This window comes from Bubalus kerabau, chromosome 3 (assembly GCF_029407905.1).
Source record: "Bubalus kerabau isolate K-KA32 ecotype Philippines breed swamp buffalo chromosome 3, PCC_UOA_SB_1v2, whole genome shotgun sequence".
NCBI classification, from domain to species: domain Eukaryota; kingdom Metazoa; phylum Chordata; class Mammalia; order Artiodactyla; family Bovidae; genus Bubalus; species Bubalus kerabau.
The window spans coordinates 84,926,370-84,952,085 of NC_073626.1; the positions used below are offsets into that span (position 1 = coordinate 84,926,370).

General features: G+C 37.0%; 1 protein-coding gene across 4 annotated transcripts in view; it reads left to right on the plus strand.

The window, feature by feature from the left end:
* SLC38A11 (solute carrier family 38 member 11) overlaps positions 1-25,716 on the plus strand; it is a 57,881-nt gene that overhangs the window by 9,958 nt on the left and 22,207 nt on the right. For all 4 annotated transcript variants that reach the window (XM_055574734.1, XM_055574735.1, XM_055574736.1 and 1 more), the window contains 3 exons: positions 1,154-1,219; positions 2,541-2,647; positions 4,804-4,883. In XM_055574734.1, the coding sequence (XP_055430709.1) occupies positions 1,154-1,219; positions 2,541-2,647; positions 4,804-4,883 (253 nt within the window). The remainder of the gene's footprint in view (positions 1-1,153; positions 1,220-2,540; positions 2,648-4,803; positions 4,884-25,716) is intronic.

Genomic DNA, 25,716 nt, shown 5'->3' on the forward strand with positions numbered 1-25,716 from the left:
AAAATAATTTTAATAGTTGTTAGTATTAAAGAATACTAATAGTTGTATTTTCCACACTGAGTGTTTAGCTATTTTTCCATTGTTTTCTGTTCCTTTTGGTCTGTTTTCTAAGTATTTCATTGAAATAAAGTAAGGGTGATTTTCACTGGATTAATGCTTGTGATTCCCTAGTTTGGTGAAGAATATTAGGTTGCCCAAAAAATTCATTTTGATTTTTCCATAAGCTATTATAGAAAAACCCAAACAAATGTTTTTGACCAACCCTGTAGAATGATCTGGGAATAAAAGTAAATGAGAGAAATAATAGATTTCTTCTAAGCTAAAATTTTTCTGAAAAGCTAAGGATTTGTGGAAGTCATGTCCAAGATAAGTTTGCACCCAATACTTTTAAGTAATGTGTTAACATTCACCAATGGCTGAACTGATTTCATTTTAAAAATTAATAACACAGAAGCTGTTATTCAAACCACAAGTTCCTTATGTCTCTACAGAAGGCTAAGAATATATTTTGCCCAAATATTACTTTTGAAGTCTTCACAATTTTCTATTATTTTTCCTCACTTTGAGCAATACATGTGTTCCTAAAGAGTGTTTGGACACTGAACTTTAATAACACAACAAAATGCATTTTTTAATATAAATTTATTTATTTTAATTGGAGGCTATTTACTTTACAATATTGTACTAGTTTTGCCATACATTGACATGAATCCACCATGGGTGTACATGTGTTCCCCATCCTGAACCCCCCTCCCATCTCCCTCCGCATCCCATCCCTCTGGGTCATCCCAGTGCACCAGCCCCGAGCATCCTGTATCATGCATCAAACCTGGACTGGCGATTCATTTCACATATGATAATATACATGTTTCAATGCCATAACAAATCTCATTTTAAATGCCTACCAAAACTCACTATTATTTAAAGATGTTCTGAAAAGAATCAAAGTGAAAGTCTTTGTAATATAAATTGATATTCTCCCACAAATCTGCTGTCTAGTTATTTTTAAAGTCTTAGGTATTTGCAATCAAAGTAAATATTTGAAAGTAAGCTTATGCCACTATTAGAGAAGTGAAAACTGTTTACTTTCAAAATATTCAAGGTGAAATATATGATGACTTATTGGTGACTGTTGTTTTAATTATGTTTTTAGCTATGATAAGTTACAACATAGTAACTGGAGATACTTTGAGCAAAGTTTTCCAAAGAATCCCTGGAGGTACGTCAATATATTTATTTTATCTAGTTATTTATATAATCATAATAATTTGAAAGTAAATATTTGCAAGTGGAGGAATTGGATGACTTCAGATATCCAGTGATATATATGATCCAATCTGATTCTAAAGTATTAATCCACTTTTATGTATAATTTAGTTCTAATTTATCTGTTTAAATATTATTATTTATGCTACATAAATGCTACATATCATCAACTCTCTGTGTATCATTTTTTCATGTACTATTTATGCTACACCATTTCGTAAATAAGCTAACCTTTGTCCCCATTATTTGTATTACAGTATAATTTAATGTAGTAAAACTAACCCTTTTTCATGGATAGTTCTGAAGTTTTGACAAATTATCCAGTCATACAACCACAGCCATAATCAAAATACAGAACAATTCCATTATCTCCCCAAATTTTCCTCAGTCCCCTTTGTTGTCAAACTTTCCCTCATCTCCAGCAGTTGGGAACTACTGATCTGATGTCTCGTCCTGCTTTTCCTTTTCCCAGAATGCCAAAATAAAAGGCATCTTGTAGTAGCTAGCCTTTAGGGGACTGGCCTCTTTCACTTAGGATATTAAATGTGTCTGGGGGTTTGTTAGTGATGTACTCCTTTTTCTTTCTTTTTTTTTTTTTGCTGAGGAGTTTTCTGTTATATAGATATAAACAGTTTATCTGTCATTCAGTTGAGGGGCATTTGGATTATTTGAGTTGATTATGAAAAGCCTCTGAGAACATTTTAGCAGACCTTTTCAAAGTTTGCCAAAGCTCCACTCCCCGTTCATCCTTTCACCATATCATGGCTATTTGAGTAATTTAGAGATTGTGAGTCTTTTTGTTTTGAAAGTTCTTCTTCTAAGCCACATAATCTCCAGTAGGAAATATACTCTGAAGGGACAAAGGAAGGTAGAAGCAGGAAACCTGATTTGGAGGCTACTAAAATAATGTGAATGCAAAATACTATAACACTATTTGAGTTATAAGTTAATCCTTGATGTTATTATTTCATAGAACCATGAATAAGTTTCATGGTTCTATGAAACTTATTCAAGACTGTAGCCTATCAGGCTCCTCTGTCCATGGGACTTTCCAGGCAAGAGTGCTGGAGTGGATTGCCATTTCCTTCTCCAGGGGATCTTCCCGACCCAGGAATCGAGCCCTGGTCTCCTGCATTGCAGGCAGACACTTTACCATCTGAGCCACCAGGGAGGCCCTTATAGTAATTGTCATTTTTATAATTAAATATTTGACTACTTGGGTCACTGGTATTATTCATATCTATAAACACTATATAATAATTATTGTATTTCAGTTGATCCTGAAAACTTGCTTATTGGTCGCCATTTCATTATTGTGCTTTCCACGGTTGTCTTTACTCTGCCTTTGTCCTTGTATCGAGATATAGCGAAGCTTGGGAAGGTAATTTTTACATTTTAAATACACAAAGAGATGCACTACGTTACCTGCATTAACTCTGTAAAACTACTGCCTATATGACCAAATTCTTAATTACAGTATTCATCTTTCGTTTCTTTTAGTTACTTATACTTGTATTAGAGTAAACTTTGTTTGATAGTTTATCTTATTTGGGAGAACTGAGTTAAATACTTGATGAATATGAAATGAATAGATCCCTTTCTTTTTCCTTTTTTAAGGCAGATGTTCTGATATCAGACAGAACACTTTAATTTTAGAAAATATAAAGAACTGTATTAAACCAACTCTATTTACTGAAAAAAAATCTATCATTTTTTGTAGATAGTTTAGACAATTTAAAAATAAATTAATGAAGTAAGAATGAATCAGTTAATTTTTTTGTTGTAAATTGGCTTTGTATATGGCTTAATTATTTTTTTTAATTACAATGTCTGTTCTGCCCATTTTTATCCAGTGAATTTAAATATCAGTATATTGATTGATTAAGAATCTGGCCAATATTTATGATTCTTATTGCTAAAGAAAAATGGTGATTTATCTGTAATAAAACCAATCAAATAAGTATTCAACTCACCACATATGCTTATCTCTATACATTAGCCTTTTTTCTGGCTGTATTTTTCTCCCTCACTCTCATAAAATGTTTGTATTTTACCCAAAATGTTATTGGTGTTACATCTACATTATGCCAAGCATTCTGAGGAAAAAAAATTTTTTTAAAGAACGAGTACTATATTTTTTCAATCTATTTTGAAAAATCCAATGTTAACTTTACTTTTCACTGTGATGTTGGTGTGTATACACAGTGGTGAAGCCCCTCCTTCCAGGCAGAGCTAAGAGTGGGAATGACATTCCAGTTTTCTGCCCATGCTGTCTTCTTTACATAACAGGGATCCAGAAATAAATAAAAATGTATTAAAAGGGACTTTTTGGGTGAATTATCTGAAATATATGCACTATTTCCCATTTTTCATGTTCAGTATAGACATAAATGCTTTCTTCTGAGAGCAAAAGGCAAGGTATTTATGAGAAGAAAGCTAATATTCTATCATATTGATAACATTTGAACATTTTGTCCCAAAATGTCCCTTACAAATGTCATACTGAAGTATCTAAATAGATCTCCCAGTGCAAAGCAGAGTAGTTAGGAACACTCATCTGGAGTCAGGCTGTGTATCTGAATTCCCCTTCGGCCACTTTCTTGCTGTGTGACCTTGGGATTTTTTTCTTAATATCTTGGTGGATCAGAGGACTCGTAATAAAACCTGCTCTAGTTTAAAACTAACAACCCAAGAAATAAGATTAATGACAATCAAATGAAATAAAAGCAATTTTATATTTTTCTTATCAGATAAAAAATTCTAAAATGTCTTTATTCATTATAAAATATTGAGTAGAAACACAAATTTAATGTAGTGAGTGAACATAACACACAGAGGCCAGTTTATATTTTAACCTGTTGAAATAGTAACAGAAGAGAGAGAAAGTAGCAAAGAAGACTCTGGAAGCGCAGCTGCTGCTCCTCAGTCATGTCCAACTCTTTGCGACCCCACAAACTGTAGCCCGCCAGGCTCCTCTGTCCATGGGATTTTCCCGACAAGAATACTGCTGTGAGTTCAACCCGTGTGTCCTGAGTCTCCTGCATTGCAAGTGGATTCTTTACCACTGAGCCACTGGGCCAGACCAAAGGGCGAAACTGCATAGGAAAAATGGACTAATAGAGCTGGAAAGCAGAAGGGAAGAAGCAAAGGCATCCCAAAATGTGTGTGAGTGGGTAGGTGTGCGGGGATGTTGTGTAGGAAGGGCCAGGGTAAGATAGACAGTAGCAATAAGCAATTATAGACAGAAGAAAAGCACAAGTAAACACTAAAAACCTGACAAAAAGTGAAAACGTAACTTCACTTTATGAAATAGTCATATTTGGTACTTGTTCTATTTGTGGGGAAAAAACTAAGAGTATGATCTGATAAAAATGTACATGCCTGAGATTATTAACAACAATTGGTAATAATAAACTACTAAAAAATTATATCCTAAAAGCTACATAAATTTAGTCAAGTAAAAAGTAAATCACCTAATATTTTCAATTAAATTGTTTTTTCTAAACTGATGCTATATCTTTACATTTTCTTTTGCAGATCTCTCTTATTTCTACCGTTTTAACAACTCTGATTCTTGGAATTGTAGTGGCAAGGGTAGTTTCACTGGGTCCACACATGTAAGTTTCCTTGCTTTATTGGTTGATATTTGACTTATACTCATCATTTAGGCTTTCAGATGATATACTATAAATGCAGAAATACAAAATTATGATAGTACCAGAAGCATCATTTAACTATTTGATGAAATGCAAGAATGATTACATTAAAGTAGACCTACATTTTCCCTTGGACCCTGCATGGCTGATGAGATTAAACCATGTTTACTTATCATTTTAATAACCTGCTCAAACAATTAAAAGAAGGAAGGGATTTTGAATAGTGAGAAATAGGAAAATTTAGTGCAGTGGTAGAAAGCAGAAGGAGGGAAGGTGATAGAGGGTAGAAATTTCTGTGTCTATCCCAGAGTTAAATATGTTCTTAACAAAATTTTCAACAGTCTAGGCTGAAATGAGAATGATAAAGAATATAGTGGATGTTTTCTCTATTAAATAAAATACAGTCACCTTGAAAATCACTTTTTTCTCTGCTCATATTATGTTATTTTCTTGTATTAAAATGCTTTACCATTTATGAACTGATAGTGATACTTGGTAGTAATATTTGTTTTTTTATATTATTTGGCCAAATAAAATGTTGGCAACTTGGCATTGGGTCCTCAAATTTTAAAAATGTTACTTATCAGTAAAATTTGAAGTATAGGGTCTACTGATCTAAACCACACAGTTTTATGCTTTGATTATAGAATAGATTTATCAGATGAGAACTGGATAATTTATGTCTGTAGTCCCAAGAGGATGCTAGAATGAAACTAGCTTAAATTGGCTTTAAACACAAAATTGGGTTCCCACTGCTGCTGCTGCTGCTGCTGCTGCTAAGTCGCTTCAGTCGTGTCCGACTCTGTGCGACCCCATAGACAGCAGCCCAGCAGGCTCCCCGGTCCCTGGGATTCTCCAGGCAAGAACACTGGAGTGGGTTGCCATTTCCTCCTCCAATGCATGAAAGTAAAAAGTGAAAGTGAAGTCGCTTAGTCGTATCCGACGCTGTTCCCGCGATGCACAATAAATATTTGTTGAATAAATTAGTAAATAATACATTATGGAGTTGCTGTGATACCTTAAATATTTTCTTTATCCTAAATAAGACAAAATTAATTTAAGACATAATGTCTAACACAGTACGAGGAACATGCTGGGTCTTCCATTGATGTTATCTATTAAGAAAAAAACCTGGTGAATAGCTGTAATTGATAACACCATCCCCAAGGTAACATTTTTTTCCTACTGATCATTGTTCTGCAAAATCACTTCATCTTCCACTATATATGCCTATGTCAGGCTTCTTAATTTACCAGGAAAATACCAAAAATTATGCCTTAAATTTATTTGAAAAAAGTGTGAAATATCTGAACTAACTTTATTTCATATGGTCTTTACAAAAAGCATTTATTCTTTAAGGATTTCAAAAAAAGGGACGAGTACAAATATCCATAATATTTATATTAATCTTCTCTTCAAATAACTTAGGAGAAGGCAATGGCAACCCACTCCAGTACTCTTGCCTGGGAAATCCCATGGACGGAAAAGCCTGGTAGGCTGCAGTCCATGGGGCTGCAAAGAGTTGGAGACGACTGAGCAACTTCACCTTCACTTTTCACTTTCATGCATTGGAGAAGGAAATGGCAACCCACTCCAGTGTTCTTGCCTGGAGAATCCCAGGGACAGGGGAGCCTGGTGGGCTGCCGTCTATGGGGTCGCACAGAGTCGGACACGACTGAAGCGACTTAGCAGCAGCAGCAAATAACTTAGTCCCAGGTCATAGTTGTATTAGTCACTTTGGGCTACTAGAACAAAATACTATAGACTGGGTAACTGGAATAGCAGATATTTATTTCCCCCTATTTCTGGAAACTGGCAGCTTGTTGGGTTCTTCCTGACTTGCAGACGCCTGCCATCCTGTTGTGTTCCCAGTGGCAGACCATGAGAGAGATAGCAAGCTCTCTGGTGTCTCCTCTTATAAAGACACTAATTCTAAACCTAATTATCTCCCTAAGTCCCTCATCTTCAGACACCATTGCACTGGAGGTTAGGGCTTCAGCATACGATTTTGTGGGGGACACAATTCAGTCCATAGCAATAGTGTTTTTGAAATGTAGCTGGTTCACTTCAATGTGGCCATATATTCTTTCATCTAGTAAGCACTTGTTGAGTGCCTATTGCCTCTGTGTTGCTGGGCTGTGCCTACTGCATGTTGTTCATGATCAACTATGGAGAAGGGATTTATTTTAAAAAGAAGAAGAAATGACAGTGCAGTATTAGGAGTGAAAAATGGAAGCATGAATGAGGGGCAGTGGCAGTGCTGGAGAGTCCTTAATAGTCCGAATTAAGGAAGTCTTATATGATACGGGAGTTTTGAAAGAGGAATCTGAATTTTCCAGATAGATAAGAGTATAAAAGGAATTACAGGCCTTGGAAATGTAAGCATAAAAGCACAGAAGCACATATTAAATTCTACTAGATATACTTAGCATCTATCATTTGTGGTTGCTGCTGTTTAGTCACTAAGTTGTGTCTAAGTCTTTTGCAACCCCATGCATTGTAGCCTGCCAAGCGCCTCTGTCCATGGGCTGTCATTTCCTCCTCCAGGGGATCTTCCCAGCCCAGGGATCAAACCGACGTCTTAACACTTTGCAGGCAGTTTCCTGCATTGCAGGAGGACTTGTTACCAACTGGGGTAACAGTTGGGCCCACCAGGGAAACCCATAACAGTTATTATATTGGTACTATACCAAGCTCTGATTTTCAAAAGTGGAGTTCAGAGCCATAAAAGGCTAATAGCAATATCGAACAGAATACAATAATAATTTTTGGTTAAAATGTTAAATGTATAAGACAGCTATTTTAATTGAAGCTTTTATCATGAAAAGGAATTCTAGAGAATAAATCAAGTTATAATAAAAGGTGTTCTAGATTTGATAAATAGGGTACTACAGGGCAATAGTGAAGGGGAAAAAAACAAGTAGCTAAAAGGTGGAAGTAAATAAATGTCATTAGTTGAGCCCCAGCAGAACATTTTAAAACAATGATGTTCAATTCTGCTTCATATTAGAATTACTTGAGTAGCTTTAAAAAATGCTGATGCCAGACCCCCACTTACAGAGATCCTGAAGAAATTGATGTAGGGGCCACGCAATTGGGTTTATTCCTTAATGGTTGTGAGTCTGTGAATGAAGATCTAGAGCTTCTTAAGTTGAAGAGATGAAAATCACAACTACACATTTTAACTGACACTATTTTCTAAAAATAGACCAGAGATTTTATGTTATTTATTTTAGTGATTGTTGTGTCATTATTTTTCATGATTCATCCTTCACTTTTTTTTTTTTTTCATTTTCTTCTACATACACAATGTGTGAGATACTGTTGTGAACACAAATAGAAAATCTCTCTGCTCTGAGGGACTCACAGTTCAGTGGGAGAAATAAGATGATGAAATAACTGTCATATGTGCATTGTATCTTGATAGAAAGGAAAGAGGAAGGAGAAGCCACTTCCTGGTGGCACTAAATGAATTGATTTTTTTACGGCCAAAGAGCTATTTATTTCTGTTGTAAACAATATGTGACCTGTATATTTTAACCTTCCTCTAATGCTAATATCATATTTTATCTGAGTCTTTGAAATTTTCCTAATAACAGGGATTATTTACTTAACTATTCCAATATTTAGATGTTAAAGAAGTGTGTTTTTAATACTGTGCTGCCTTTTATTTCTGTTTAAATACTACTGCAAACAACTTCTGTTTGTCCAGATTTACAGTCAGGCTAATCAAACCCTGTGTTCAGGGGCTGGCATGGTAGCTAGTCAGGCAGGCTTCTTTCTGAAAATGTGACAGCCTAGAATGCCTATAATCCATAAAACATGAGAAATTCAATACCCTATGTGTGTTTTTCCTCATTTTTGTTCAGATGAATGATCAGAAATGCTGTACTTTTTCATAGGGCTTTTAAAGTGGTATTTGAAAAAGATCTTTAAACCTGCTATCAGAAAAAGAGGAAGGTCTGCAGTGGCTAGTGCTATTGACCTTGTTACTATGGAAACACCTTTTTAGTGGTCGTGTTTTAAAAATAAAACACACAATTCAATTTCCTTTCTCATAACTCATAGGGCCATAAATTCTGCTTTTTGATATGATTTCAAATATCTCACAGTCCAACAGCTTTCGGTTCTTTTTGGAAATAATGTTCAGTTTTATTGTATGTTCTAACCTTTTGCTTTCTAAAAACTGAGGTGCCAAGGCAATTTAATTGCTTTCTAGAAAGTGTGCTAGTATCAAAATGCAATAACACAGTTTTCCCATTTTTTTTTTTTCCAAACTACAATCAGAAGCATTATCACTGTGAAAACCTTCATTCTGTGCCTTGCTAATATTCAATTCTTTACATTCAGGATGGAAGTAATAGTATGCAGGCCAAATTTATATCTATTTTCTCCTCATAAAACATCTCTTTTACAATAGTTTAATCAATAGTGCAGTGTTCCAAACATAATTTCCTAAAAATGTATCTACACTTTTAATAGGTATTTATGTATATAAAATATGTCTTTTCCAAGGATCTCAATATACTTTTGTTTTGTGAACCCCTTATTCATTCTAACCCTGAAATTCCACAATTAAAGCTGCATATAAAGAGGAATTACAGGGGGGGATTAAAGAAGGATCAGAAAAAAATCATAAAGACAGAAGAGTAGTGCATATTTGAAAAGGAAATGATTTGTTCTGGCAAATACCACTGATATTTTTTTGATGATGCATAAATTATTGCCTTTTTTATTGCAAATGAAAAACCATAGAACTGGTTGAAGCAAAAGAGAATTTATCCCCTCACACAGCTATAAAGTTCAACGCTGTTTCTATTGTTTTATTTCGTTGTGTTTAGGAGCTCAGTCAATAGAATCATAGTTTTTCTTTTTTCATCTTTAGGCTTTGTTTCCGACTTTGGCTCTAGTTTCTGAAGAATTTCTCTTCCTTGTGACAAGACAGCAATGGCAGTCTTAGCCTACATCTATTCAAGTCCGATCCCATAAAAAAAAAGGAGCTTTCTCTTTTTTTTTTTAACCTCAAACCTCACTCTAAGTATTAGTGTGAATTGGTTCTAATGAGAACCCATGATGATCGTGCCCTGTATTGAGTTGCTAATGTTTATGTCACGTACCTACCCTTGAAACTAAGGATAGGATCAGCTCAACTAAAGCACGTAGGCTATGGGTCGAGGAAAAGGTACCCCAAAGGAAATAAAGGCAGTGATGCCAGGATAAGACTAGTCTTGGGACTTCTCTGGTGGTCCAGTGGTTAAAAATCTATGGGTTGGATCCCTGGCTGGGGAATTAAGATCCCACATGCTGCAGAGCAACTAAGCTCAAGCGCCATAACTAGAGAGTCCATGCCACAATGAGACTCAAGGCAGCCAGATAAATACATAAATCATTTTCTTAAGAAAGAGTAGTCTGTGCATAGTGCAAACTATAGATGTTCACTTTAAGTGGTAGGAGTTTCAATCAAATGATATAAGTGGAAGCTAACTTGGAGAAAATTAAGATATAAGTTAATTTGTCAAAAAACAAAACCTTTTGTCTTTTAAAAATATCAATGTATGAAAATCTGCTGACAAACCAGCGGCTTAAGTTATTAAGGTGTCTAAAAAATATCTTTTTACCATAGGAGATATTGAACATGTTATAGATCAAGCCAAAAGATGGAGCCAGAGATCCCCAGGAGATCTTGAAAAGTTGGAACTCATAATATAAAGTGATCCTTGGAGAAGATGGAAGTGATTGGATAATAAAAATGATCTTGGGACAATAAAAATTTCATATGAAAACACTTTCTGACCTAGAAAATTTTCCTAAGGCTACTTGCATAGTAGTCAAATGTGCTCACTCATTTGGTAAAATACCATTTGACTCCAAGTTCTGGAGCACTAGTGTTAAGTGTTCTCAGACCAAATGCCAACATGAAGCAACAAACAGAACCATCATTTGACTTGAGTTTGCATGAAAATAGAAAAAAGACAGCTGCAAGGCTATATATTCTCAGAGAGGATGAGGCTAGTCCCTGTCACAGTGGAGCTGGAGGAGCAGTCTAGGCTGGTCAATATTATGAACTCATTCTATTCACTATCAGTTGTTTTGTATAAATGGCTGACTTAGTGAAGCTTGCCCCCTGTGTTATTTCCAGTTAGGACCCAGACTGGTCTCTGGTATAGATCAACAACCAGAGAGCAAAAAAAGAATAGCCTGTTCTTTCACTTAATAAACATTTATTAAATATCGTAACTGATACCAGTCACTCTTCTAGGTATTGAGGCTACAAAGATGAGAAAGCACTGTCCCTGACCCCAGATATTTATAGTTTGTGGATGGGGAGAACAGACATTTAATCTTAATGTAATATTTAATAGAATTATTACACAGTGCAATGGAAACAGGAAGTGCCCTTAGCCCAACCTGAGCAGGCAGGAAATATGTCAAGATAAGGCAATATGTGATCATCTGCCTTTAAAACAATTACTTGGGTCAAAAAAGGAAAGGAGGGAGGGGTAGGAAGCTAATGCTGGCAGAAGTGAGTGCGGCCCAGAGGTGTGATGTATATAGTCACCTAAAGTTTTTTTTAATTTATTTATTTTTAATCAGAGCATAATTGCTTTAAAGTGTTGTGTTGGTTTGTGCCATACAGCAACATGAATCATCCATAGGTACGCATATGGTCACTCCCTCAGGAACCTCCCCCTATCTCCCACTCCTCTAGGTTTGTGACCTAAAGTTCTAACATTAGGAGATACATTGGAAGGACACTGCCATTGGTTAGGGGAGCAATCAAATGAAATAAAGTTGCCCCTCTTGAGAATTTTCTCAAAAACTCTATTTTTATTTTATGTTTTACCTGTATGTTATCATAGGTTGAACAATGGTCATGTCTCCATATCATCTCTTTTGAAAAACTACCAAGTATGGTACTTTCTCAATCTACTGACCTCTGTTCTCCCATCCCCAGCCACTGTACAGCTTCTGTATTTGGTGATTCTGAAAGTCTGGCTAGAGTGTACAAAGAAATGATCATAGCGATCAACATGGAAGGAAAGCTTTACATGTAGTGCTGAGAAGGTAGGATTTGTTCTTTAATGATGGGTCAGTTAAAGTTCTTCAGCAGGGCAGTAACCAGAGCAAGACTCCATGCTGAACTTCTCTGGCAGCAGAAGTGAGGATAGATGCGGGTATAAAGACCTGAGAGGAGGCTATCTATAGCAAAGGCATTCAGGCAAAAGGCATCTGGAACAGGATAAGAGGCAAGGCTGATAGAAAAGAAGAGGAAAAGGAGAAGGGTATTGCCAAGGTTTTCAATTTGGACAACCAGAATGGCAGATGGTCCAGAACTCACTAGCAAAAGAAGAAAATGGAAGAGTCTGTTCAGTCAGTAACCACTTACTAAATGCTTACTGGGTCAGTCACTTTTCTAGGTGCTGGGGATGTGAAGATCAGTATTGCCCAGTCCCTTTCTGCAAGCCTCTTATAACTTATTGGTGGTGCGGTGGAGTGGATAAACACGTAAAAGATAACCTCAATAGACTGACAGAATTAAGAGCAGGGTGCCGATGGGAACATGGAAGAAAAACCCCAGCTTCTTTTAAGTTGTTAACCAGGATAAAAAAGGAAACAAGTCTGGAAAAACACAGAAGTTTTTTTGTTTGTTTGTTTTTTATTATCAATTTTGAGTAACCGTTGGGGTGGAGAGGAAGGAAGAAGAAGTTTTGGAAATGCAAGTCTGGAGTTTAGGGAGATTGTATAGAGACAAGATTGTATAGAGACAGCACAGAACAATAAGGTGAAGAGAGGTATGACCCATGTAGAACCCCAGGTAGAACCCCAGAGGGAAACACAGTTGACCCTTGAACAATATAGGTTTGAATTGCTTGAGTCCATTTATATACAAAGTTCTCTCAGTAGGAAATACTACTACAGGATCACAATTGGTTGAATCCAAGAATACAGAACTCAGATAGGGAGGATCAACTAACTGTAAGTTATACCTGGATTTTTGACTGTTCGGAGGGTCAGTGCCCCCAAGCTTTGCATTGTTCAAAGGTCAGGTGTCATAATCTGGAGCTCACACATCTGAAATTACATTTATTTTAATGGAAATCTTGAGTACTGGCATTTAAAAACAAAAGAATAAGTTTTGATGTTTCAGGTGATACCCAGGAAGAATGTTCCTGAACAGCGTATGTGTTCACGCAGACTGCAGACTGACTCAGAAGAAAAGTAAGCTTGGGAGCGAGGAAATGGCAAAGTGCTGTCAGCTGATGCAGAGCTGGGGAAGTGGGCAGACCTGCTTATGTCACTAATAGCTCGTGGTGTGACAGGAAACATGGAGCCTCTGTTTGTGTGCCAGCCAGAGCACTTAACTCCCGGATGTGCCTGGTTGAAGAGGTTAATATGTAAGGCTCTCTTAAAAACGCAGGCTCTGCTGAGATTGTATGATTTGGAAGGTGCCTGCGTTTAGCTGAAAAGGGTTTTTGCAGGTACAACATGTGATGTCCCACCCTCCTGCCTGGAGATCTGATGTTCTGGTGATCTGAAGCAGTCCCTCTGCAGCTTGTTTTCTCCAGCCTTTGAAGACTAGAGATGCATTTGGTAGGGCTTGCTCTCTACTGCTTTACCTTATTATTCCTCAGCTGCTATAAAGATAAGGACAAGTATGTCTTTTAAAATAGGGTGCAAAGCTTGAATCCAAGAATCCAAACTGAGATAATTTTGCAAAATGAATTTACCCCCCACCCCCAAACCACCCCACATGGCAAACAGAAAGAAAAGGTTTCTGAAAATTTTATAACATCTGCCGGGATTTTTCAGACTAAGAGAAACAGTCATTCTTGTAAAAGTATTTACAAACTGCTACAAGCGAGTCTCTATTTCTGTTAGTATTAAAATATGTTACAACACTAGAAGCACTGCTCCTTAAACCATCTGAACCTTACAATAAGCCTTCATTATGTTGCCATCATGTATTTGAAGCTTTGTAAGATGAACTATAGACAGAGGTTTGTGACATTGTACAGGAGACAGAGATCAAGACTATCCCCATGGAAAAGAAATGCAAAAAAACAAAATGGCTGTCTGAGGAGGCCTTACAAATAGCTGTGAAAAGAAGACAAGCAAAAAGCAAAGGAGAAAAGGAAAGACATAAGCATCTGATGCAGAGTTCCAAAGAATAGCAAGGAGAGATAAGAAAGCCTTCCTCAGTGATCAATGCAAAGAAATAGAGGAAAACAACAGAATATGAAAGGCGAGAGATCTCTTCAAGAAAATTAGAGATACCAAGGGACCATTTCATGCAAAGATGGGCTCGATAAAGGACAGAAATGGTATGGACCTAACAGAAGCAGAAGATATTAAGAAGAGGTGGCAGGAATACACAGAAGAACTGTACAAAAAAAATCTTCACGCCCCAGATAATCACGATGGTGTGATCACTCACCTAGAGCCAGACATCCTGGAATGTGAAGTCCAGTGGGCCTTAGAAAGCATCACTACGAACAAAGCTAGTGGAGGTGATGGAATTCCAGTTGAGCTATTCCAAATCCTGAAAAATGATGCTGTGAAAGTGCTGCATTCAATATGCCAGCACATTTGGAAAAGTCAGCAGTGGCCACAGGACTGGAAAAGGTCAGTTTTCATTCCAATCCCAAAGAAAGGCAATGCCAAAGAATGCTCAAACTACCGCACAATTGCACTCATCTCACACGCTAGTAAAGTAATGCTCAAAATTCTCCAAGCCAGGCTTCAGCAATATGTGAACCATGAACTTCCAGATGTTCAAACTGGTTTTAGAATAGGCAGAGGAACCAGAGATCAAATTGCCAACATTTGCTGGATCATCGAAAAAGCAAGAGAGTTCCAGAAAAACATCTACTTCTGCTTTATTGACTGTGCCAAAGCCTTTGACTGTGTGGATCACAATAAACTGTGGAAAATTCTGAAAGAGATGGGCATACCAAACCACCTGATCTGCCTCTTGAGAAACCTATATGCAGGTCAGGAAGCAACAGTTAGAACTGGACATGGAACAACAGATTGGTTCCAAATAGGAAAAAGAGTACATCAAGGCTGTATATTGTCACCCTGCTTATTTAACTTACATGCAGAGTACATCATGAGAAATGCTGGGCTGGAAGAAGCACAAGCTGGAATCAAGATTGCCGGGAGAAATATCAATCACCTCAGATATGCAGATGACACCACCCTTATGGCAGAAAGTGAAGAGGAACTAAAAAGCCTTCTGTTGAAAGTGAAAGAGGAGAGTGAAAAAGTTGGCTTAAAGCTCAACATTCAGAAAACTAAGATCATGGCCTCCAGTCCCATCACTTCATGGGAAATAGATGGGGAAACAGTGGCTGACTTTATTTTGGGGGGCTCCAAAATCATTGAGCCATGAAATTAAAAAACACTTACTCCTTGGAAGGAAAGTTATGACCAACCTAGATAGCATATTCAAAAGCAGAGATATTTCTTTGCCAACAAAGGTCCGTCTAGTCAAGGCTATGGTTTTTCCAGTGGTCATGTATGGATGTGAGAGTTGGACTGTGAAGAAAGCTGAGTGCTGAAGAATTGATGCTTTTGAGCTGTGGTGTTGGAGAAGACTCTTGAGTCCCTTGGACTGCAAGGATATCCAACCAGTCCATTCTGTAGGAGATCAGCCCTGGGTGTTCATTGGAAGGACTGATGCTAAAGCTGAAACTCCAGTACTTTGGCCACCTCATGCGAAGAGTTGACTCATTGGAAAAGACCCTGATGCTGGGAGGGATTAGAGGCAGGAGGAGAAGGGGATGACAGAGGATGAGATGGCTGGATGGCATCACAGACTTGATGGACATGATTTTGGGTGAACTCCAGGAGTTAGTGATGGACAGGGAGGCCTGGTGTGCTGTTGTTCATGGGGTGGCAAAGAGTCGGACACGGCTGAGCGACTGAACTGAACTGATTTCTTATATTTTTTTTCTAGAATCAAGACTTGCTTTTGGTTCTGTTTTGAATCATGTTTCGTTGGGTGTTCAGTTTAGCTTTTAAAAAAAAAATTTTTTTTTTAAGCAGTTTTAGGTTACAACAAAGTTAAGAGGAAGGCACAGAGATTTCTCACAAACCCTCTACTCTCACACATGCATAGCCTCACCCATTATCAACATCCTCTACTAGGATGGTACATGGGTTACAGTTGATGAATCTAAGTTAGTACATCATCATTACCCCAAATCCGTAGTTTACATTAGAGTTCACTCTTGGTATTGCACATTCTGTAGGTCTGGACTAATGTATGATAACATGCAGTCATCATTATATAAACATGCAGTGTATTTCACTTCCCCCAAATTCCTGTGTGTTTCCTCTATTCACCCCTTTCCTCCACCCCTAACCACTGGAAACTGCTGATCTTTTTACTGTCTCTATTGTTTTGCCTTTTCCAGTTGCCTTTTCAACTACAGTTGAAGTCATAGACTAAGTAGCCTTTTCAAAATGGCTTCTTGTTCAAGTAATATGTATGTAAGATTTGTTCATGTTTACTCATGGCTTGATAGCTCATCTCTTTCTTGTACTGAGTAATATTCTATCATCTGGATATACCAGAGTTTATCCATCAACCTACTGAAGGATTATCTTGGTTGTTTCCATGTTCGGCAATTAGGAATAAAGCTGTATTGTATTGGTGTGGCAGGTTTGTGTGTAGAATATGTTTTCAGATTCTTTGGGTAAATACTAAGCGATGTGATTGCTGGATCCTATGATAAGAATGTGTTTAGTTTTGTTAGACACCATCAAACTGTCTCCCAAAGTAGCTGTAGCAGTTTGCATTTCCACTGACAATGAATGAGAGTTCCTATTGCTCCGCATTCTCACCAACATTTGGAGTTGTCAGCGTTCCAGATTCTGACCAGACTAATAGATGTACTTTTTTTTTTTCTTGTAAGGGGTACAGTGGTATCTCAGTGTTGTTTTAATTGGCATTTTCCTGGTGACATATGGTTTGGCGCATCTTTGCATACGCCTGTTTGCTCTCAAGATATCTTCTTTGATGAGGTGTCTGTTAGGGGGTCAGGGGATCTTTGGCCATTTTTAAATTGGGTTGTTTGTGTTCTTATTGTTGAGTTTTATGTGTTCTTTGTGTATTTTGGAGGTAATGAGTCTTTTGTGAGATGTCTTTTAAAGATATTTTTTCCTCGTTTAGCTTTTGATTTTGCTTAATTTTGTTATTCCTTTTCAAATGCTCAAACGTATAAGATCATCTGCCCGTCCTGTTATTTTTACTGGAGACCCCCTTTCAGAACCTCTGTCCTCTTTCTTTACTAGATAGAGTAATTTCTCAGTCTGCTGTCCCACTGTCTTTCTGGGGCTTCCTCTCACCTCTATTTTGTGTTAGACGCCCTACATGCAGTTTCTCAAATCTCTCTTTTTTCTTTGTTTTGTCCTTTTGCTGGAACATCCTGAGTAGCTTCCTGGTGTGTCTGAGTCCTGCACACACAGGGCTTTAGCAAAGAGAATCGGCTCTCTCACATCATTAGCTCCCTCTATGCTGTTGTACCTTCTTCCATTCTCAGCAGTTATAAGTGACATTGTAAGCATCCACTTCCCTTTTTTCAAAATATCTTCTCTTAGTGATGTCCCTTCTTCCACCATCCCCTCCCCTAGGGATTTGTCTTCCATTTAAATTCCTTTAGTATCATTCTTGTGAGGTCTGAGACAAGAAGTTAAGTTCATGTGTCCCATCCACTGAGTTTAATTGGATGTCCAAGTTTAACACTTGAGTATTAATTTGCCTGCAGATTTAAGTATAAATCCAAGCATTTTATTTAAAATACATTTTCCTCTTTAGGAAAGCTATTCCATTGTTTGTGAGGCTTGCACTGTGCCATGAAAAACAGCAGAGAGATTGGGGGGAAAAAAGAAAAACTACCTGTATTAGCACTTAATTGAAAGTTTTGGGAAGAGATTTCTGTGTAAAAAAAGGACTAAAATAAGATTTTATATTACTTTGCTAAATATTTCTTTAGCCCCCCCAACCCCCCGCAAAACTGGGAATCAATTACCTCTGCCTCTTATTTGTGCATTCAGTGAAGTTACTGCATCTTCAATTTGGTAAAGATTAATTTTCCATTGCTTCCAAAGACTGTTCAACATACACACACATACACACACCTGAAGATTTTATAATATGTGCAAGGCCATATCACCTTATCACACACACCTGAAGATTTTATAGTATGTGCAAGGCCATATCACCTTATTGAAATAAAACATGAAAGTGAAAGTGAAGTCCTTCAGTCATGTCCGATTCTTTGCGACCCCATGGACTGTAGCCTACCAGGCTCTGCGGTCCCTGGGATTTTCCAGGCAAGAATACTGGAGTGGCCTGCCATTTCCTTCTCCAGGGGATCTACCCAACCCAGGGATCGAACCCGGCTCTCCTGCATTGCAGACAGATGCTTTACCGTCTGAGCCACTAGGGAAGCCCATAGGACCTCCAAATAATTCCTGAAAGTGAAACTTTCAGTTTCCTAATGTAGCGAGATAAGATAGCTTCTATCTCTCTATGAAAAGGTAGTGTTAAGAGTTCAAGAAATGAACTTAAATGTCCCTGTACTTATTTATATGTTTAACGATGCTGATGATGAAATATATAAATATTCTTTCATAGTGTTTCCCCATGGTGAAATACAAAAGAAAAACATTTTACTTTGGGGACATGGACAGAATAAAATGCTTTCTATAATCAGAAAATTATATAACAAAAAAATAAGAATAACCCTCAATTTATGTGTGCATATATATATATATATATATATATATATAGATAGATAGAATCTTAAAAATTTTAAAGTTAATGTTATACCTTTTTTCCTCTCAAGTGATTAGTCTAAGATGTTATCCAAGTGGTGATTAAATAGTCAGGCAATTTGCCTCTCTGTCCATTTTAGATGTAAAATATCTTAAGGTTCAATGAGTGCCCTCTTTCATTCAAATGTTTAATTATCTTCCACTGGTGGTAGTCTCCATACCACTGTAGCAAAATTTATATCACTACAGAGCAGCTCCTCAACTTAGCTTGGGAAACTGACACTGGAGCTAAGGTATAAACCCTGGCATGAGGTGAGCAACTCCGAGTACCCTGAACTTGAGTGGCTTTCTGCAGCTGGAAGTTGCACTATTTGGCAGACCGGGTTGTGCAGAAAATTGTTTGGGGTATGGTGGGTGGGAGAGAATACCGAATATTTACTGTGAATATCCAAAGCATAAATGAACCTTTCATCTTTTTCATCATTATCAAAACCAGTTACAGATATATCATCTGTTATCAAGATTAATCATTCACTTATTTAAAATAAGAAGCACTTACCTTTCTCACAGTCCCTTCATTTTCTGCAAGAGTATGAATACCATGGCAAACATTACATTTCATGTACTTGCAGGTCCTTACACCCAGACTAAGACATGTATTATTACTTTAGTGGCAAGAACATGAACAAAGGGAAAAAGAGTGGAAGGAGCCCCGTCTAACACTGGTTGTCCACTATATACCACACTTTTATTCATTTTCTCATAGCCCTTTAAAAAAATACTTATTTAGTGTGCTGCATGAGGTCTTAGTTGTGGTGCATAGGCTTCATTGCCCTGTGGCATGTGGAATCTTAGGTCCCCAACCAGGGATTAAACCCAAGTCCCCTGCATTGGAAGATGGATTCTTAACCACTGGACCACTAGAGAAGTCAGATATGTAAAATAGAATTAATACTGTCTCTGTTCTACAGCAGAGAAAACTGAGACCAGTGTCATTAAGTAATCTGCTGAGAGTCAGCCTGCTAGTATATCATAAAGGTAAAATTTAAATCCAAGTCTGTCTGACCCCAAAGCTCATTATTTTTTTTTCCATTTCAGCTTGCTCTAATTATGTTTTTTCTTAGTCAAGACAAAGTTCTTTCACAATGGGAATTAAGTTCACTATTGTTCTAGTTGTCCCTTATTGATAATATTAACCACAGTTTTATCTGTAGTCAGCAGGAATCACATTAAATGAAAGAAGCAGGCAGGAGCCAAATGGGGATTAAAAGCTGGCTGATTCATCATTAGGTAACACTGACACTTGCTGAAAAGACACTGCTGACGTCAGTGGACTAATTTCAAAGCTGTTGGCTTCCATTGCAGGCTCTAGAAACACACCAATAAATGTGGTTGGTTTCAGCTCTCAAGGAAATGAACCTTTACGGCACCAACAGATGAATCTAAACCGAAAAGAAATCAGAGAGCAGTTCTATTTGGAGGTTTCTTCAGAACAAAATTAGCCTCTCTTTGTGCAAAAGAAATACTCCTGAAGAGTTGTATGTTAATTAATGTTAATTTGATTTTGAAAAATCATTTGAAAACCATTTCTACTTTACAGGTGACTTATTGTGAGTTATTCTTTAAAATTAAAAAAAGAGAAGTGCTCATCCTATAAGCTAATCACTTTGTAAAAGCAGATTGTCTTCACTTGATTCATAATAATATTTCAATATGACTACTATGTACTGTGTTTTCCCTCTGTTTCTATTCATAATGACAATTTTATTTCTCAGTATTTTTTTTGCTTTTTTGTTCTTTTTTTCAAATTTTTTAGTAGCCATGGTTCTTTATAAGTTCACAAGATATTCTTGTTTATTGTTCCATTCATCTCCTCCATTCTTCTACTTGCCTCTCAGAAAGCTCAGGTGGCTGAAACTTATGAGGTAAGCTACACTACAGGAAAAATGACCCTTCTTGAAGTAATTTCTTTAACGGTTTTAGACCATTAGAAGGTAATGTTTTTTGCAACAGAAAATACCTATAGAACTCCATTTAGATCTCTGTTGTGCAACCCAGTAGCAAACGGCCACATGTGACTATTTTTTTTATTTTATGATTTTTTTTATTGAAATATAATTAATTTACAGTGTTGTGTTAGGTGCAGGTGTACAGCAAAGTGATTCAGTTTTACATGTAAATGTCTGTGTATATATATGTGTGTGTGTGTGTATCCTATTTAAGACTCTTTTCCATGGTAGGTTATTATAAGATACTGAGTAGACTTCTCTGTGCTATACAGTGGGTCCTTGTTGTTTACTATTTCATATATAGAAGTGTATATGTTAATCCCAATCTCCTAATTTATCTTCCTTTACATGTGACTATTTAGATAAAATTAAATAAAATTAAAAATTAATTTGCCCTAGCCATAATTGTAAATACTCAGCAGCCACATGTGTCTAGTGGTCATCATGTTGGATGGCACAGATGTAGACCATTTCCATCAGCATAGAAAGCAATTGTAAGGGGTGGCAAAATTTGCCACCCAAAAATATGTTTCTTTGGCCAGAGGATTATTTCAAGCTGAAAACAATCAAGACCTGAAAGACTCAGGAAGTACCTTTGACCTTCTTCCTCACTGCTTAAGAGTATTTAGATAGAGGGACATTCCTGAAATAGAGCTATCGCCAGAGATACCAGCAAAGAGTATGCACTAGGTGTGGAGGAGAAACGGGGCAGGGCCGGAGTTCAGAGTCCACCACGTGTGCCCTGTCTCCTCAAGGCCCAGCAAACATTTATTTACCAAACATTTACTTTTCCATCTCCATGTGAATTGCCTTCCTCACTTTTGAAGTTCCAAACCACTGCCCCCAGCAGCCTCTTTTATCTTTAACTAAAGATGGTATTTAAGGTAAGGTTTTTGGCCATTTGGGCAATTTCCTCTGGGTCTCTCCTATGTATGCTGCTGCTGCTGCTGCTGCTAAGTCGCTTCAGTCGTGTCCGACTCTGTGCGACCCCATAGACGGCAGCCCACCAGGCTCCCCCGTCCCTGGGATTCTCCAGGCAAGATCACTGGAGTGGGTTGCCATTTCCTTCTCCAATGCATGAAAGTGAAACATGAAAGTGAAGTCGCTCAGTCGTGTCCGACTCTTAGCGACCCCATGGACTGCAGCCTACCAGGCTCCTCCGTCCATGGGATTTTCCAGGCAAGAGTACTGGAGTGGGGTGCCATTGCTTTCTCCGTCTCCTATGTATAGCTGTCATTAATCTTTTGCTTAATTTTCTCCTGTTAGTCTATCTCCTGTCAATTTAATTCTTAGAGCAGCCAGAAGAACCTAGAAGAGTGGAGGAAATTTTCTTCCTCCCCTACACGCTATTCTAGATTACCATACAGAATAAAAAATATTTGACGTCTTTGTTTTATCTTTTTCCCTGCAGCGTTTCCAGTGGTCATAACAGTGATTGCCACATTAGCAGTGTTCAGCAAATTAATATTTATTGAAAACTGAATGAATCAAATGACTTTCCAGCAGGACGAATAATTTCAGTCATAGACTGTGGAAATTTAAGGTTAAAAACTAGGTTCAAATTCAAAAAGCTTTCATTAGAAAATATTGGATAATTATATAAAGTTCAGAAAGCAGTAAATTGGGCTAGATCTTTTTGAAACAGTTTTCTATGTTTGGTTCCAGTCTTTATCAGCAATGAACTATCATATTTAAAAGTCAGTTTCTTTCTCTTTCCCCAGAGGTTAACCATTATCCTTAAGTTGGATTCATTTCTCTTTTCCCGGGCATAACTATTATTCTACAGTTGGTTTGAATCATTCCTGTTCGTGCCTTTGTACTTATGCTATACATTTCTGTATTGGCAATAGTATTTACTTTTTGATTAGAATGTTTGTAAAATATACATAAATAATCATGAGGGTAAAAAAAATGTACATTCTCTAGCATAATCACTATTTTCTCCTCAATATTGTATTCAGTGTATTGGGCTGGCCAAAACATTTGTTCGGGTTTTTCCATTTGATGTTACAGAAATCTCCGAATGAACTTTCTGGCCAACCCAATATTTCCATTTTGATAAAATTAGCACTGGGTGACTCTTTTTAATTGCTCTATAGGACACAATCTGATGCTTTAGGAATTTAAATTGTCTGCTTATAAGCTTTGATTGCCTTCAGCTCTACTAAATATTGCCAAGTTCATCTCCATAGTGTTCACAGTTTTTGGTTCCTTCCATAATAATTGTATCTTGTCCTTTCCTAGCAGTTTCTTAACATTGCTATTATTGCACTAGGTGTAAAATGATTTTTTAAAGTGTATTTCATTTGAGTTTAATAATTAAGGAGGGTGAGCAACATATAGCATATTTGTTGCCATTCTCAATTCCTTTTCTGTCAATTAACAGTTGTCTATTGTTCATTGGAACATTTTTCCTTATGATATGCAGGAGCATTTAATGTACACTGGATAATAACCCTTTGTTGGCTATATACAAGACAAATTTCATCTCTCAGTTTTTACTTTTCTTTATTTTTTAACTTTGAATATGTGTTATTTTACTATACATTTTGTGCATGTTCTGGATATGTGCTCAGTCCCTCAGTTGTGTCCAACTCTCTGCGGCTTCATGAACTGTAGCCTGTCAGACTGCTCTGTCCCTGGGATTTTTCCGGCAAGAATACTGGAGCAGATTGCCATTTCCTTCTCCAGGGGATCTTCCTGACCCTGGGATCAAATCCACATCTCTTGCATCTCCTGCATTGGCAGGCAGATTCATTACCACTAGCGCCACCTGGGAAGCCCCTACGCTCAGTCGTGTCCGACTCTTAGCCACCCCATGGACTGCAGCCCACCAGGCTTCTCAGACCATGGGATTTTCCAGGCAAGAGTACTGGAGTGGGGTGCCATTGCCTTCTCCGATACATTTTATATTTACCTTCTATTAATTTAACCAGGTTTATCAATTTTTATCTTTATGGGTTTTGCTTTTATAGATTTAAAACAATTTCTGTTCCATCAATATTATGTTTTATTCTTTGAAATTAAATATTAGTTTGGAGAGAATTGACATTACATGATGTCAGTTGAGTCTTCCTTCATAAATATGGTATATCTCTCCATTTGTTTGTTTTTCAATAAAATTATGTCATACTATTAATATTATGCATATTTTTTAGTTTTCTTTATCATTGCCATTTAAAACACCATTTGAACTTGTTTTTATTTGTGTGCATCAATCCTAATGATTTTTGTGTATTAAGCTTGTGTCCAGTGAAATTGCTGAATGTTTTTATTAATTCCAATTGCTTGTCAGTAGATTCCCCTAAATATTCTGTTTGCATAATTATATTATGTCCAAATACTGTATCACTTTCTAGTGATTACATATCTTATCGCTATGTGTTATTTTATTACATAAGCTAGGAAATCCCAGTAGTATATTCTGGAAGCAGTGATAGTGAACATCATCTAGTGCCTGCCTTTAATTGTAATATTTCTAACTTTTCACTTTCTTTTTTTAACTTTTCACTTTTAAATATGTCATTTGCTATGGGTTTTGGTATACATTCTTTATTAGGTCAAGAAAGTTCTGCTTTAACAATAGCTTGCTTAATATACTTGTCGGAATAAATACTAGATTGTGGGCTTTTCTACGTGTTTTGAAATGGTCAATGATAAGCTTTTTATTCTCTATTAATCTGTTAATGTGATGAATTATACTAATAGATTTTTCTACTGCACTACTACTACTCTTGCACTTATTGGAAAAACTACTCTTAGACATAATTCTTTCTCTTATACATTGCTTGATTGCATTTGATAATATTTTGTCTTCTGTTTTCAGCTTCTAAAACCAGAGCCATCTATGCTTTACATTGTTATCCACACTGGGTATCAAGATATCACAAAATATATCAAGAAACTTTCTCTCTCTCTCTCTTTTTTTTTTTTTTTTGGTGGAACCATTTTTCTGGACTTCCCGTGGCTCAAACAGTAAAGAATCTGCCTGCAGTGCAGGAGAGTAGGGTTCAATACCTCGGTTGGGAAGAGCCTCTTGAAAAGGGGATGGCAATCCACTCCAGTCTTCTTGCCTGGAGAATCCTATGGACAGAGAAGCCTGGTAGGCTACAGTCCATGGGGTCACAAAGAGTCAGACATGACTGAGCAACTCACACACACATTTTTCTGGAACTCAATCCCAGGCTGATTTATAAAAGATTGGAAAACCATATTCAGTGTCTCCTTCTCTTTCTAGATTTGGACATGTTTTTCCCTATATGTAATGTATTTTTGGTATGTTTCCTCTAATGAAATCAGCATCGTTAAGATGAACACAGAGAATCCAAAATTATTGTAGTTACTATTTCTCCATCTTATCTAGGAATTTCAAGGAACCATATGGACTAGGAAAAGCATTTTAAACTTGAATGAAGAAAAATAAAACTCGTGCTTTTTTATTACTCATACAAGAGTCAAAAAATAGGGTACCACCACAATCTGTACTGAAAGGAAAAATTAATGTTACTAACATGCAAAAACCCTAACAGAAGTAGATCATTTAAAATATTAGAAAGTTAAAAATCTTCACTCTTCTACAATTATTAATGCTGCCTTTTCTAAAAAAAATGTTTTTAAGGACTATGGGCCAAGTTTATATCTTTCCACATTAACGTGGGGATTTGACAGGTCTGCTGCTATGGGTGATGTTCACTGCAATAAGAGCAGTGGAGGCAGCAGGTGGCAGCAGCTCCCACTCAAAAATCTCTGCGAGTCCGCAAGCCTTGTAGCAGCAGGAGGCCTCCCTTGTATGCTACTTGGTTCTTTTGAGTTTGTAACTGCTCATTTCAAATATGCAAAGCAGTGACATAATGCATAAATCACACTAACTCTGACCAAACAAATGAGACATTTTTTTGTGTCTACGTTGAGAATGAATCACAAACTTATGAAATAGATGGTTTTACACCTGATGCCTTTCTACTTTCGAGGACCCTTCTTTCCTCTCCTCCTCTTCCATC